Source organism: Nicotiana sylvestris, chromosome 4, assembly GCF_000393655.2.
Source record: "Nicotiana sylvestris chromosome 4, ASM39365v2, whole genome shotgun sequence".
Taxonomy (NCBI): Eukaryota; Viridiplantae; Streptophyta; class Magnoliopsida; order Solanales; family Solanaceae; genus Nicotiana; species Nicotiana sylvestris.
Window position 1 is genome coordinate 169,557,274 of NC_091060.1, and position 15,491 is coordinate 169,572,764.

Genomic DNA, 15,491 nt, shown 5'->3' on the forward strand with positions numbered 1-15,491 from the left:
GATGCGTCAGTCTTATTTGATCTAGGCTCCATTTATTCCTACGTGTCATCTTATTTTGCTTCATATTTGGGTGTATCATGTGATTCTTTGAGTTCTCCTATTTATGTGTCTACACCTGTGGGAAATTCTATTATTGTTGACCGTGTGTATCAGTCGTGTCTGATTGTTCTTAGTGGTTTTGAGACCAGATCCAATTTATTATTACTCAGTATGGTAGACTTCAATATTATTTTGGGCATGGACTGGTTGTCGCCCATTATGCAATTCTTGATTTTCATGCCAAGACTGTGACACTGGCTATGCTAGGATCACCGCGGTTATAGTGCAGAGGTACTTTAGAGTATACTCCTAGCAGAGTTATTTCATTTCTAAAGGCTCAACGAATGGTTGAGAAAGGGTGTGATGTGTATCAAGCTTGTGTGAGAGATGTTAGTACTGATACCCCTACAGTTAAGTTAGTCCCAGTAGTGGGAGATTATCCAGATGTATTTCTAGTTGATCTTCCGGGTATGCCGCCCAACAAAGATATCGACTTTGGTATTAATTTGCCGTCGGATCCTCCATATAGTATGGCTCCTCCTGGGTTGAGGGAACATTTACAGGAATTGCTTGATAAGGGCTTCATTCGGCCCAGTATGTCATACTGGGGCTGCCCCAGTCTTGTTTGTGAAGAAGAAGGATGGTTCTATGCGTATGTGCATTGATTATCGCCAGTAGAATAAAGTTATAGTAAAGAACGGGTATCCATTCCCTCGTATTGATGATCTATTTGATCAGTTACAGGGTGCCATGTATTTTCCAAGATTGATTTACATTCAAGCTATCATCAGTTGAAGATTCGGGAGCCAGATATCCCGAAGATGACTTTCAGGACTCGGTATGGTAACTACGAGTTCCTTGTGATGTGATTTGGGCTGACCAATGCCCCAGCAACATTCGTGCATTTGATGCACGGTCTATTTCGGCCCTATCTTGAATCTTTCATTATTGTATTTATTAACAACATTTTGGTGTACTCCCTGAGTCGGGGGGATCATGAGCAGCACCTGAGGACTGTGCTTCAGACCTTGAGAGAAAAAAAGTTATATGCAAAATTCTCAAAGTGTGAGTTCTGGCTAGATTCAGTGGCATTTCTGGGTCACTTAATGTTGAGTGAGGGGATCAAGGTAGATCCAAAGAAGGTTGAAGCAGTGTAGAGTTGGCCTAGACCATCCTCAGCTATGGAGATCCGGAGTTTTCTTGGTTTGGCAGGATATTACCGTTGATTTGTAGAGGATTTCTCATCTATTGCAGCGCCTATGACCAAGATGACCCAGAGGGGTGCTCTATTCTGGTGGATAGAGGGAGTGTGGGCAGAACTTTCAAAATCTCAAGACAACATTGACTACGGCCCTAGTATTGGTATTGCCTACAGTTTGGGGTCTTATACTGTATATTATGATGCGTCGCAGATTAGTCTCGGTGCAGTGTTGATGCAGGACGGTAGGGTGATTGCCTACGCGTCCATACAACTGAAGGTGCGTGAAAAGAACTATCATGTCCACGACCTGGAGTTAGCAGCTATTGTTCATGCCTTGAAGACTTGGCGGCGCTATTTGTATGATGTCCCTTGTGAGATCTACATCGTTCACTAGAGTTTGCAGCATATGTTCAAACAAAAAGATATTAACTTGCATCAGCGGAGGTGGTTAAAGTTGCTTAAGGATTATGATATCACTATTTTATACCATCACGGGAAGGCCAATGTGGTGGTCGATGCCTTGAGTCACAGGGCGGAGAGTTTGGGGAGCTTAGCATACCTACCAGTAGTAGAGAGGCCATTGGCATTGGATGTTCAGGCCTTGGCCAACCATTTTCTTAGATTCGATATTTCTGAGCCGAGTCGAGTTTCGGCTTGTGTGATCTCCCAATCTTCTCTTTATGATCGTATCAGGGAACGTCAGTATGATGACCATCATCTGCTTGTCCTTAAGGACAAGGTTCAACACAGTGATGCTAAGGAGGTCACTATTGGATATGACGGTGCATTGAGGATGCAGGGCACGCTATGTGTGCCCAATGTAGATGGATTGCGTGAGTTGATTCTTTAGGAGGTTCACAGTTTACGGTACTCCATTCATCTGGGTGCCGCGAAGATATATCAGGACTTGAGGCAATATTATTAGTGGAGGAAAATAAAGAAGGACATAGTAGAGTATGTAGCACGGTGTCTAAATTTCCTGCAGGTGAAGTATGAGCATCAACGACAAGGTGGATTGCTTTAGAAGCTAGAGATTCCAGAGTGAAAATGGGAGCGGATCACTATGGATTTCGTTGTTGGGCTTCCACGGACTCGGCGGAAGTTTGATGCAGTTTGGATGATTGTGGATAGGCTGACCAAGTCAGCTCATTTCATTCCTGTGATGACTACTTATTCTTCCGAGCAATTGGCTCGAGTTTATATCCGCGAGATTGTCAAGCTGCATCGCATGCCGATATCTATCATCTCTGACCGGGGTACAATTTACATCGCGGTTCTGGAGGGTCGTACAATATGAGTTAGGTACTCGAGTTGAGTTGAGCACAACATTTCACCCTTAAACGGATGGGTAGTCCGAGCTTACTATTTAGATACTAAAGGATATGCTCCGTGCTTGTGTGATGGAGTTTGGGGGTTCTTGGGATCAGTTCTTCCCACTTGTGGAGTTTTCCTATAACAACAGTTATCAATCGCGCATTCAGATGGCACCGTATGAGGCTTTGTATGATAGGCGGTGTCGGTCTCCAGTGGGTTAGTTTGATCGGGGAGAGGTTAGACCATTGGGTACAGACTTGGTTCATGATGCTTTGGAGAAGGTTAAGGTGATTCAGGATCGACTTCGCACAACCTATTCCAAAAAGAAGAGTTATGCGGATCGGAAGGTTCGCGATGTAGCATTCATGGTTGGGGAGCGGGTCTTGCTCCGGGTTTCGCCCATGAAAGGTGTTGTGAGGTTCAGGAAGAAGGTCAAGTTGAGCCTAAGGTTTATTGGCCCATTCGAGGTATTGCGGCGAGTTAGAGAGGTTGCTTATGAGCTTGCCTTGCCTCCCAATCTAGCAGAGTTCATCTAATATTCCATGTTTTTATTCTCCAAAAGTGTCACGATGATTCGTCTCATGTGTTGGATTTCAGCTCCGTCCAGTTGGACAAGGATTTATCTTATGTTGAGGAGTCGTTCACTATTTTGGATAGGCAGCTTTGAAAGCTGAGGTCAAAGAACATTGGTTCGGTGAAGGTTTAGTGGAGGGGTCAGCCGGTTGAGGAGGCAACTTGGGAGACCGAGCATGATATACGCAGCCGTTATCCTCATCTTTTCACCACTCCAAGTATGTCTCTATACCTGTTCGAGGACAAATAATTATTTTAAGAGCGGAGCATGTAATGACCCAGCCGGTCATTTTGAGATTATTAGACCCGATCCCCAATTTAATGCTTCCTCTGTCTCATTTTATGCTTGCGTAACTTACCGGGAGGATTTGTTTTGGTTTTTGGAGTGAAATGTGACACTTAGTCCCTAAAATGGAAGCTTAAGTTTTGGGAAATTGACCGTAGTTGGAACTGTGTGAAGACGACTCCAGAATAGAGTTTCGCCAGTTCTGTTAGCTCTGTTGGGTAATTTTGGACTGAGGAGCGTGTCCGGATTGTGATTTGGAGGTCCGTAGCTTAATTAGGCTTGAAATGGTGAAAGTTAAATTTTTAAAAAGTTTTATCGGGAGTGGACTTTTTGATATCAGGGTTGACTTTTAATTTCGGAAGTTGGAGTAGGTCCGTAATGTCAATTATGACTTATGCGCAAAAGTTTAGGTCAATCGGACGTGATTTGATAGGTTTCGGCATCGGTTGTAAAAGTTTGAAGTTTCAAAGTTCATTAAGCTTAAATTGGAGTGTGATTCGTGTTTTTAGCATTGTTTGATGTGATTTGAAGGATCAACTAAGTTTGTATGATGTTTTAGGACTTGTTAGCAGGTTTGGTTGGGGTCCCGGGGGCCTCGGGTGGATTCCGGGTGGTTCACGGACTAGATTTGGACTTGTTGGAATTGCAGAAAATCTGGTGTTTCAATTGATGGTTTTCTTCTTTGCATTCGTGAGGGGAGTTCCGCATTCGTGAAGGGGAGTTGATGGCAAGTGAGGTTTTGTACTTCGCATTTACAAAGTGGGAGCCGCGTCCGCGAAGGTCTAAGCAGTAGTGCATCGCGAACGCATGAGGGGTATCTCATTCGCATAGAGGAAGTAGGGGCAGCTGGGACCCCAAAGCGTTTGTTCTACGCGTTCGCGTAGTAATGGTCGCGTTCGCGAAGAGGTAGGTCAGTCATGCATTGTAATCGCGAGAGGATCCTCGCGTCCGCATAGAAGGATTTTTTGGTCAGTAGCTAATTGTGCTACGCGAATGCGAGAGTAAGGCCGCGTTCACAAAGAAGGATTTATTTGGGCAAATATATATATTTCAAATCGAGGGTTTGCCATTTTCATCATAACTTGAGATAGAGAGCTCAGATTTGGGCGATATTTGGAGGGATTTTCAGAGGCATCGATTGAGTAATGATTCTTGACTCGTTTTTGGTTATATCCCACTAATCTATCGTTAATTTCATCTTCTAATTTAAGGTTTGGGTTGAGAAATTTGGAGGAAAAGTTGAAAAGTTTTTCAACCAAATGTTTGGGGTTTGATTGTGATTTTGGTATTGGATTTGAGTAATTTTGGTACCAGTGAACTCGTGGTTGAATGAGTGTTCATATTTTGTGACTTTTACCCGATTCTTAGACGTGGGCCCATGTAGACTTTTTGGGGCGAATTTCTTATTTCTTGTTAAAGTCATGATTTCATTTATTAAATTAGTTTCTTATAGTTATATTTATGGTAAATAATCTGTTTTGGCTAGATTTGGGCCATTCGAAATCGGAAAGTCGAGAAAAAGGCATTCTTACAGATTGATTGAGTTTGGTTCGAGGTAAGTAGTTTGCCTAACCTTGTGTGGGGAAAATCCCGTTAGTATTTGGTACTGTTGTGATACTTTTGTGATATATGAGTGTCGTATATGCGAGGTGATGAGTGCGTATACGGGCTAATTGTTGTAAAATCCGATTTTTATTGAATAGTAACCTGTTACATCTTAATTGAGTTATACCAACATGTATAATTATCCTGTTTAGCCTAATATCGCATGCCTACATGTCTTAAATGCTTATTTGAAATATGTTCAACATACTTAGTTGAATTCCTATTTTTCCTTGATTTGTATCAATCTTAAACTGTAAAGTTCTTGCTATTAATTGTTGTTTCCATCGGTTTCGAGTTATGTATTTACTTTTGGGACTACGAGGCGGTATCTCAGTTGATCCCCCTACACATTTACTTTTGGGACTACGAGGCAGTACCTCAAGAGATCCCCATATACATTTACTTTTGGGACTACGAGGCGGTACCTCGGGAGATCTCTTTTCATATTTACTTTTGGGACTACGAGATAGTATCTCGGAAGATTCCCTATTGAGCATTTATTTTTGGGACTACGCGACAGTATCTTGGGAGCGCACCTGTTGTTTATCCCTATGTGTTGTGCTGTTATCTTTCTGTAGTTTCTCTTTATTAAATTTTCAGTCTCTTATTACATTGCTATATTTTTCTGCCTTATTATATTCTAGTAGGGCCTTGACCTGACCTGACCTGACCTTGTCACTACTTTACCGAGGTTAGGTTTGGCACTTACTGGGTACCGTTGTGGTGTAATCATGTTACTCTTCTACACATGTTTTGTGTCCAGACCCAAGTACCTCCTATCAACCCCGCTATTAGCTGAAAGTATTTGTTGCGGCTTTTCGGAGACTTCAAGGTACATCTCCCAGTGTCCGCAAATCTCGGTGTCCCCCTCTATTCCCTCTTATGTTGTTTTTCTTTTTCGTATTTTCCTTAAACTCTGATGTATATAGACACTTAATTATCTCCTAGAAGCTTGTGACTTTTGGTTACCGAGTTTTGGGAATATTGTTTATTCTCGAGCGTTTGTTTACTTGTACATGCCGAGCGGTATTTTATCAGTTATATAGTTATTTGTTAAAGTTTAGTTGTTAAATTATGTTTTTATTTCTGTTATTCTGCAAAATGTTAGGCTTACCTAGTCGTAGAGACTAGGTACCGTCACGACATCTTACAGAGAGAGATTTGGGCCGTGACAAGGGCCTTCTTAGTAATTGTATTGGTAGTAGACCAGATATAGCTCATGCAATATGCGTCATGAATCTTCAGCACCTTAAAAGGTAATGGCAGCAGCTAAGCCCAATAGGCTTGGATGTGATGAGATCACTTTATTAGGCCCAAGATGTCATTTTCCTGGAGGCCCAGTTTTGTGCTACGTGTCAAATGACATGGCACGCCAAATCAAATAGAAGAGCAATAGGATCATGCCATATGTCAAAATGACAAGGCATGGCAAGTCAAATTAAAAGGCCAATGAAGCTATGCTACATGTGTAAGTATCATGTTCTGTCCAATCAAATGCGACCTTGTCACACTTCACTCCGATTGGTGGGAAAGAGTTTATTCTCATCACAATTCTTCTCATCCACAAATATAAATAGAGGTCTTCATAACTCAGAAAATGGATCAGAATTATAACAAGAAGACACAAGGGAGTTTGTGGATCAAAGGCCACGATTATCTGCAAACTGCAAGTGTTTAAGAATTCAAGCACTTCAACACAAATTTCAAGTATTCAAGATCGAGAACAAAGTCAAATAAAATATAAGGAGTTCAGGATCAAGGCTACTTGTTCGTGATAAAATTTGTGGCAACAATCAAAGCGTTCACGACGGATTAATTAAATTCAAATTTAAGATCAAGCTCAAAGACCCTTGAATTTATATTGAAAAGAAGAATCAGAGGAATCATAGAGATTGTAACAATCAAACTATTTGAAATCTAATACTACAATTGTTGTAATATTTTCGTTCTCGATTATTTTTCTTGACGCAAATTTATTGTCTACAATGTTAATTCATTAACAATATTTTATTATATATTCTAGAGTTAAAGATATAATAGTCATATATCTCTTATTAATAAAAGGAATGGGAAAACAAATACGGTAAAAGTATGTTTGTGATTTTTTCTTTCTTTTAATGATTCTTTAAGGTAAAATTTCAGTAATTGATGTTGAAGTACTAAAAATTAGGATTACCTATTTTAAATATGGAATTATTTAATATTAAAAAAAATTAATTTTGAATTCCTAAAACTTAGAAAAATAACTTAAATTATTATTTTATCCAATATATAATATATTTTTAAAGGATAAAAAGGGCAAAAAATATTGCACATTAATAATAACAAATGATAGTTTAAATATTTATTTATATGAAGAAAGAAAAAAATTTAATTAATGAGAGAAATTTTATATATAATAATACAACAATCATCTAAATGCTGGAAATTATTATTACATTAGCATAATATGTGAATCAAAATAAAAGGATATCACCAAAACTTTCACAATTAGTTATGTTAATTAGATAATTATGTATTGTAGTTTAACGATATCTAATATGATGGTATTTACTAAACACTTCTTCGTAAGGGATATTTTTTTGTGTATGTGTAATGATCCGGCCGGTTGTTTCGAGAGTTATAGCCCTATTCCCCCATTTTCTGCTTCTTTTGAGTTCTTCAGCTATATTATGATCTACCGGGTTAGTTGGTTCGGGTCCAGAGTGGTTTCGGAGGGAATTGAGACACACAGTTTCTTATTTGAAAGCTTAAGTTGGAAAAGTTGACCGAATGTTGATTTATGTGTAAACGACCTTGGATTTTAAATATGATGGTTCTGTTAGCTCCGTTATGTAATTTTGGACTAGGAGCGCGTCCGAAATGTGATTTGGAGGTCCGTGGTAGAATTAGGCATGAATTGGCGAAAGTTAAAATTTTGGCGATTTTGGCCGCCAGAGGAAATTTAGATATCGGGGTCGGATTGGACTTTCGGAAGTTGGATTAGGTTCGTGGTGTCATTTATGACTATTGTGCAAAATTCGAGTTCATTCGAACGTGGTTCAATAGGTTTCAGCATCGTTTGTGAAATTCGAGAGTTTAGAAGTTCTTAGGCTTGAATTCGGGTGTAATTTAGTATTTTGATGTTGTTTTGAGTGATTCGAAGGTTCGAGTAAGTTCGTATGATATTTTGGGGCGTGTTGGTATGTTTGGTTGAGGTCCCGAGGGTCTCGGAATGTTTTCGGGTGGTTAACGGACTTGAAGTTGGATGTTGAAGGATGGCTGAAGTTGTGCTGCTTCTGGTGTAATCGCATCTGCGGAGTAGAGTCCGCAGGTGCAAGCCCGCAGAAGCGGGCACTTGGGCGCAGAAGCGAAAGAGAGAAGGATAGGCGGAGTTTGCAGGTGTGACGGATTTGTCACACCTATGATGGCCGTAGAAGCGAGGAGTTTTAGCGTAGGTGCGTGTTTTGTCCGCAGGTTCGATGATAATTCCGCACCTGCGATGAGCGCAGATGCGGTACATTGGTCATAGGAGCGAGGGGTTGTGTTTAAGTGATTCTCCACAGAAGCAGACCTTGGTCCGCAGATGCGGCTCCGTGGATGCAAAAATTCAGCCACATGTGCGAAAAAGTCTGGGTAGAACATATTAAAACGGGACTTCAAGATTTTTCACTATTTTTAACATTTTGGACTCAGGCTTAGGCAATTTTAAAGAGCATTTTCGAGGAGAATTCTGAGGTAAGCTTTTTGTGCTTGATTTTGATCATAAATCTTTTTTCCCATTGATTTTCCCACCTAGATTGTGTAGTGTTGAGGTGAAGTTTGGGAATTAGGGCTTGAGAATTGGAGAGCTGATTTTAGGAATTTGGGGGACCAAATGAAGTCAAATTTTGATAAATTTAGTATGGTTAGACTCGTGAGTGAATGGGCTTTCGGGTTTTGTGACTTTTGTCGGATTTCGAGACGTGGGATCGGGGGGCAGGTTTGAGTCGAATTCGTATTTTGACTTTATTTTGGTAGATTTCTTGTGGAATAGATCCTTTTAGCCTATATTGATTGTATTGTATTACTTGTGGCTAGATTCAGGACGTTTGGAGAGCGACTCGCGAGGCAAGGGCATTTTGGAGTAGAGATTCGCTCGGGTTGAGGTAAGTAATAGTTATAAATCTAGTCTTGAGAGTATGAAACCCCAGATATTGTGTCGTATGACTATTTTTGAGGTGACGCACACGCTAGGTGACGGGAGTGTGGGAGTGCATCGAAAGGAATTGTGACTTGGTCTATCCCGTGAGACTATTGAATCGAATAGTTTACAGTTTGCTACATGCCCTCTCTATTTCATGGAAATTGACTGTATTTCATGTTAGAAATCATGTTTTAGGCCCTATGATATCACTGTTGGGACCAGTAGAGGTCGTGTACTTGCTGAATTAGCTGCTAATTGCTGTTTTGTACTCAGTCATAGCTTTTCTTGCTTATTATGCCTCCGTCTCTTACTGTTCATTGTTGATACATGTTATTATCTCTGTTTGGGCTATTTTATATGATTTCTGAGAGCCCGAGAGACTAGGGAGGTTGATGACTGAGTGAGGCCTAGGGCCGAGCGGTAAGATATTGATGTGATGTTATAGCACGTGAGTTGTCCGTGCATGTCTTGTTTTGATATTGTAGCATGTGAGTTGTCCGTACAACATGTGAGTTGTCCGTGCAGATTATAGCGCTTGGGCTGAAGGAGGCCCTCCGGAGTATGCACACCCCCAATGAGCGCAGGTACCTATTGAGCGTGAGTACTGAGGGCTGAGAGCCGAGTGATTGAGCTGTCAAGATGAGTCGAGTGACTATTGTCTTGAGAGATTGTACTTGCTTTCAATTATTGCTGCACTTAGTTGTTATCTATCCTTGTTGTGAAACTCTCTAGAAGACCTGATATCTGATTTACTTGAGCACGAATTGATTTGAATTAAACTACTAGATTTGAAAGCAAGCCTATTCTTTATTGAAATTTACTGAAATAAACTGTATTTGCATAACTCGTCACTGTTTCTCAGTTTCTTATTTGTTTCTGTTACTTACTGAGTTGGAAGTACTCACATTACTTCCTGCACCTTGTGTGTAGATTCAGGTGAGACCGATCGCGGAGGTCATTGAGTTCGTGCACGGTCGTCTAATGGAGACATACGAGGTAGCTGTTGGCATCCGCAGTCCTTGTCTCTCCATCCTTTGTTATCTTTCTTTCTATTTTTGGAACTTGGCAGACTATTGTAAACTTTAAATTCTAGACTGGTTGTAGATGCTCATGACTTAGTGACACCCCGATTTCGAGCTTACTTTTCCGCATTCTATTTTGAGTTTAACTCTTTTATGAAATCTTTGTACAAAAAAAACTTTGACTTATCTTTTAATGAAATACTAGAGTATTTTTGAAAGGTATCTGTTTGCCTAGTACCACGATAGGCGCCATCACGGCAGGGTAGAGTTTTGGGTCGTGACAGTATGTTTCTTTCTAATTCTTTGTTGTTCTGCCATAACCAGAACTCTTGTTGTCGATATTGATATCCCTCTTGAAAATGCAACATATAGTTATTTATGCAAGAAAAATAAACTATTGTAAACGTAGTCCAATATTTAGGATATTTGTCCTTGTACTTTATTTATTATAATTACCAAACATAAACACACTGAAAATAATCTGTACACAAATTTAAAAGGATATTCTTTAGTTTCGGAAGACGAAAGTTGATTCTAAGATAAACACATATTTAGAAGGACATTGACCAGTAGATCAACAATTCGGTAGATCTAAATTTTTCAGTAGTATGACTAACATATTTTTCTTCAAAATCAACCTATATGCAATGGAAGATTAACTTTGGTGACACTAACATACATAAGAAATAATGAACTTGACAACAAACCTGGATGGTAGATGGATATTTGATATTAAAGTATTTAAGTATTCTTCTTAATAGTAATTGTTGGTATCATCTTCTGATGAGTCAAAACTGAAAAATATTTTATTTTTACCATAAAACTTAGCAATCAACCTTTTATTTTGTTATCACTATATTAATTTCTGCTAGCTAAGATAGTTCTTTAATTTCTATAATGTAATTTGCACAAATGGCGTTTTAATCTAACGTGAAAATATTTTCATAATTAAGTGCACTACTTTTACCATTGAGATTGATAACCAAGTATTCTAGAAGAAGTAAATCATCTTTTATTGGATGTATTTTTTTCATTTTCGACTGAAAGCAAGAAGTCACTGAATATTGGATCTGTTATTATTTTTATATTTCTTGTTATTTGAATCCTTTTCATTTGAGGCCATAAGTATAACTTTGGTAATCTAGCTTTGACAGTCTCTACTTTCGTTGATTTTGGAACTACTGATATTACTTGAATCACCTCTCAAACTATTACTTTTCCACCAAACGGTTCATTGATATCCAATATATCTCTAAAATTTTAGGCATTTTTTCGATCCTTTAACGCTTAGCCATAAGCGCTGCATCCCATGTTATCAATTTGGCTTCCCGTATAAATTTAGCACTATTACTCTGCTTTGATATATTTGTGATAGTTATTCCAGTTTTTTGAAGAGGTATATCAAATCTAAAGTGAGTTGTACGTCCTCATAATAAAATCATTGTCGGTACACCACTGTTATTATTGCTAACAGTATCGTGCCTCTTGATCTGACATTTGCAAGTAATGCATGACATACGAATATTATTTTGATTTCGCTGGAGGCATCTACAAAGGCTAATCCTGCTATCATAGTCAACTCTTTATAACATAATCTTAAAAGCTTGTTCTTGTTCAGGATTTAACTTTGATTGTGCGTTCTCAAACACTTGTATGACTTTCTTAATACTATATTAATATTTTTTACTTTGTGATATAATTTTTTTTAATCTCTAACGCTATTTTTATGGAATAAATTTATGTAACCTAAGATATTTTTTAATTTGAATAATAATTTTACTCACATTATGAATTTAAAAAATAATTGAAGTGAATTCTCTTGCTAAATAATTAATTGGAAGATTTGATTATTTAGTCTTAACATAAAAAAATAATTTATTTCTGTTGATTCAGATTCTTAATATTAGTTCATCTCTTGTTTTGAATATTTAATGGTAATTATAATTTTATCAACCATAAATTTTATTTTCAAAGAGTAAAAGATCGATCTGACATTCCACTTTTAGATCTTTATATTTGCAAAATCATTGGTGGTGTTGACTCTTACTAACCCTTTTATTTTTCTTTCTCATACATTTATATTCTTAAAAAATTTCTTAGTCGTTCTTTAATAATTGGGTAGACAAGAGAGAGCTGTTCAAATGGGCAACACTCTCCATCTACAAAACCCCAGGTTTGTGGGTTCGAGTCACAAAAGGAGCCATAGCTCTAACAAAGGAGATCAAAAGAAAAAAGGGAATGAGAATCAATAATAATAATAATAATAATAATAATAATAGTAATAGTAACATTAATAATAAAAAAATATTATTTGAGTAGGAAATGTGATGACTCGGCCAGTCGTCTCATGAGTTACCGCTCCGTTTTCCCCATTTCTGCTTCTTATTGCTTTGTTTATTGGTTCTATGTGTGATCGGATTGGTTGGCTCGGGTTCAGAAAGGTTTCGGTAAGGTTTAAGGCACTTAGTCTCTTTTGAGGAAAGCTTAAGTTGGAAAAGTCAACCGGATGTTGACTTATGTATTAGAGGGCTCAGATGTGAGTTTCGGTAGTTTGGATAGCTTCGGGAGGAAATTTGAGACTTACGAGCGTGATCAGAATGTATTTTGGAGGTCCGGAGTAGATTTAGGCTTGAATTGGCGAAATCGAAATTTTGGCGTTTCCCGGTTGATAGGTGAGATTTTGATATAGGGGTCGGAATGGAATTTCAGAAGTTGCAATAGTTCTGTTGTGTCATTTAGGATGTGTGTGCAAAATTTCAGGTCATTCGGATGTGGTTTGGTAGACTTTTGATCAAAAGTGGAAATTCAGAAGATTTTGGAAACTTAGGATTAAATTTGATGTGTTTTGGTCGATTCGATGTTGTTTGAGGTGTTTTGAAGATTGGTATAAGTTTGGATGGTGGTATTGACTTGTTTGTGCATTTGGTTGAGGTCCCGGGGGCCTCGGGGTGATTTCGGGTAGTTGATGGAAAGAATGAAAATTTTAAATGGCAGCTGAAGTGTTGGGGCTGTTGTCATAACCGCATCTACGGTTGAGAGGCCGCAGGTGCAACCCCTGAAGATGCGGAAAGGAGTCGCAGAAGCGGAAAGAGCCTAGGAAGGTAGGAACCGCAAAAGTGGTTGAGGAACTGCACCTACGATGGCGCAGGTGTGGAATGTGCATCGCAGATGCGGAAGTTGAGGATTAAGCGATAATCGCTCATGAACCGCAAAAGCGGTACCGTAGGAGCGGGATTTTGACCGCAGTTGCGAAATCCCTGGGCCAGAAGGTATAAAAGCATTCCTTCGCGATTTTTGGGTTATTCCACCATTTCTAAGTCAGTTTTGGAGCTTTTTGGGAGATTTTGAAGAGGGAATTCAAGGGAGCTTCGTTGAGGTAAGATTCTTGAACCTAAAACTCGTTTCTATGGTATTATTTCACGGATTAGAGCTGTAATTATGGAAATTAAGGGTTAAAAATTGGGAAACTAGGGTTTGGTATTGAAGACCTTAATTTGAGGATTTGAGGGGCCATTTATGGTTGGATTTTGAGACTTTTGATATGTATGAACTCGTGGGGAGATAAGGAATCTATGGATGTAAATTTTTTCGAATTCCGAGACGTTGGCCCGGGGGTCGGGTTTTTGGATTCGGGATTTATGTTGTAAATTGATTATTTTCGCATGGGCTTCGTTCCCATAGAATATATTGACGTCGTGATTCTGATTTTGGATAGATTCAACGCGAGTGGAGGCCGATTCGAAGGGCAAAGGCGTCGTGGGCTAGAGTTTGGACCAGATTGAGGTGAGTAATGATTTTAAATATTGTCGTGAGTATATGAAACCCCAGATTACACATCATTGTACTATATTGAGGTGACACACATGCTAGATGACGAGCATGAGATCGTGCACCGTTGGGGATTGTGACTTAGTCAATCCCAAATGACTATTTTACCGCGTATTTGATTGAAAATTGTTTGTTATCATTATGTTTTGGGCTGAATGCCATATTTGGGTCTCGTGCCAACTATTTGAACCCTTAGGAGATTTTTACTAATATTTTCTCACTGTTTTGACTTTATACTTGCACTCAGTCATGCTATATTCTATCGTTTTCATAACTCAGTCATGTTTACTCTGTTTTAATACATTAAATGATTTTCTAAATGGTAATTTGGGCCGATCATCATGTTTTACTGTTTCCCGAGTGGCTTATAAGATTTTGATTGAGTAAGGTCGAGGGCCTATATTGTGAGGATATACTGATTTATGATTATGAGGCCGAGGGCCTGAGATGGTACGCCACGAGGTGGCTTGTTGATATGAGGCCGAGAGCCTGTTTGATTACGCCACGAGATAACTTGTTATTGCGCTTGGGCCATAAGGGGGCCCTCCCGGAGTCTGCATACCCCCAACGAGCGCGTGTACCCATTGTGATATGAGATATAGCCCGAGGAGCTGAGTCTGTTGGTATTGTGCCCGAGGGGTGGATTTTTATGTGCTTATCTAATCTAGATGCTTTTCATTTAATTGTTTAACTGTTAAAAAAATATTTTAAAGAAGCTTAAACTGGACTAATGTGACTTTATATGTTTTCACTGTATCATTCCTTTTACTGGCTTTATACTGCTTCTTTATAGCATGTTAATGTGCCTTTTTACGTGATTTCTTATCGCTTAGTCTTCATTTATTATTATTACTCATTGAGTTGGAGTACTCACTTTACTCCCTACACCCTATGTGCAGATTCAGGCGCTTCGAGTCCCGCTAGCGGGTGTTGACTTCCTCCAGCTCAGGCGGATTCGGAGATTCACTAGGTAGTTGCTCGGCGTCCGCAGCCCAGTGCTTCTCCCCCTATCTTATTTACTCTATTTTAGTTCTGTAATAGACTATGTAGACTTTTCTTGTCTTTATTCGGATTGTAGATGCTCATGACTGGTGACCCCCCAATGTCGGGCTATGTTTATTCCGCAATTGTACAGTTTCACCTTCTTTTGGGATTATTATTATGTTAAAGACTTAAATTGGTGTTATTTTAATTGCTTAAAATGAATTGGGAGTGTGTCGGTTGACCTTATCTTCATGAGAGACGCCATTACGACCGAGTTCGGGTTTAGGGTCGTGACAGGAAAACAGTTCAAATATAATAAAAAATATATTATTGTGAGAATTTTTTCTCTTAGTTACAACGCTTTATGTTGTACATTTAACATTACTTTTATTTTTTCTTGGTATTGGATATTATGGAGTGATAATGTATTACCAATACAAAGGGTTCTTATGAAATTGATTTTATTAAACTTTC

The 15,491-nt window shown here is 38.9% G+C and overlaps 1 protein-coding gene across 1 annotated transcript; it reads left to right on the forward strand.

Moving 5' to 3' along the window:
• Positions 1–383: 383 nt before the first annotated feature.
• On the forward strand, positions 384–2,090 carry LOC138890507 (uncharacterized). The gene is made up of 3 exons (XM_070173900.1): positions 384–633; positions 1,294–1,517; positions 1,635–2,090. The coding sequence occupies exons 1-3, from the start codon at positions 384–386 to the stop codon at positions 2,088–2,090; spliced, it is 930 nt and encodes a 309-aa protein (XP_070030001.1).
• Positions 2,091–15,491: the final 13,401 nt, after the last annotated feature.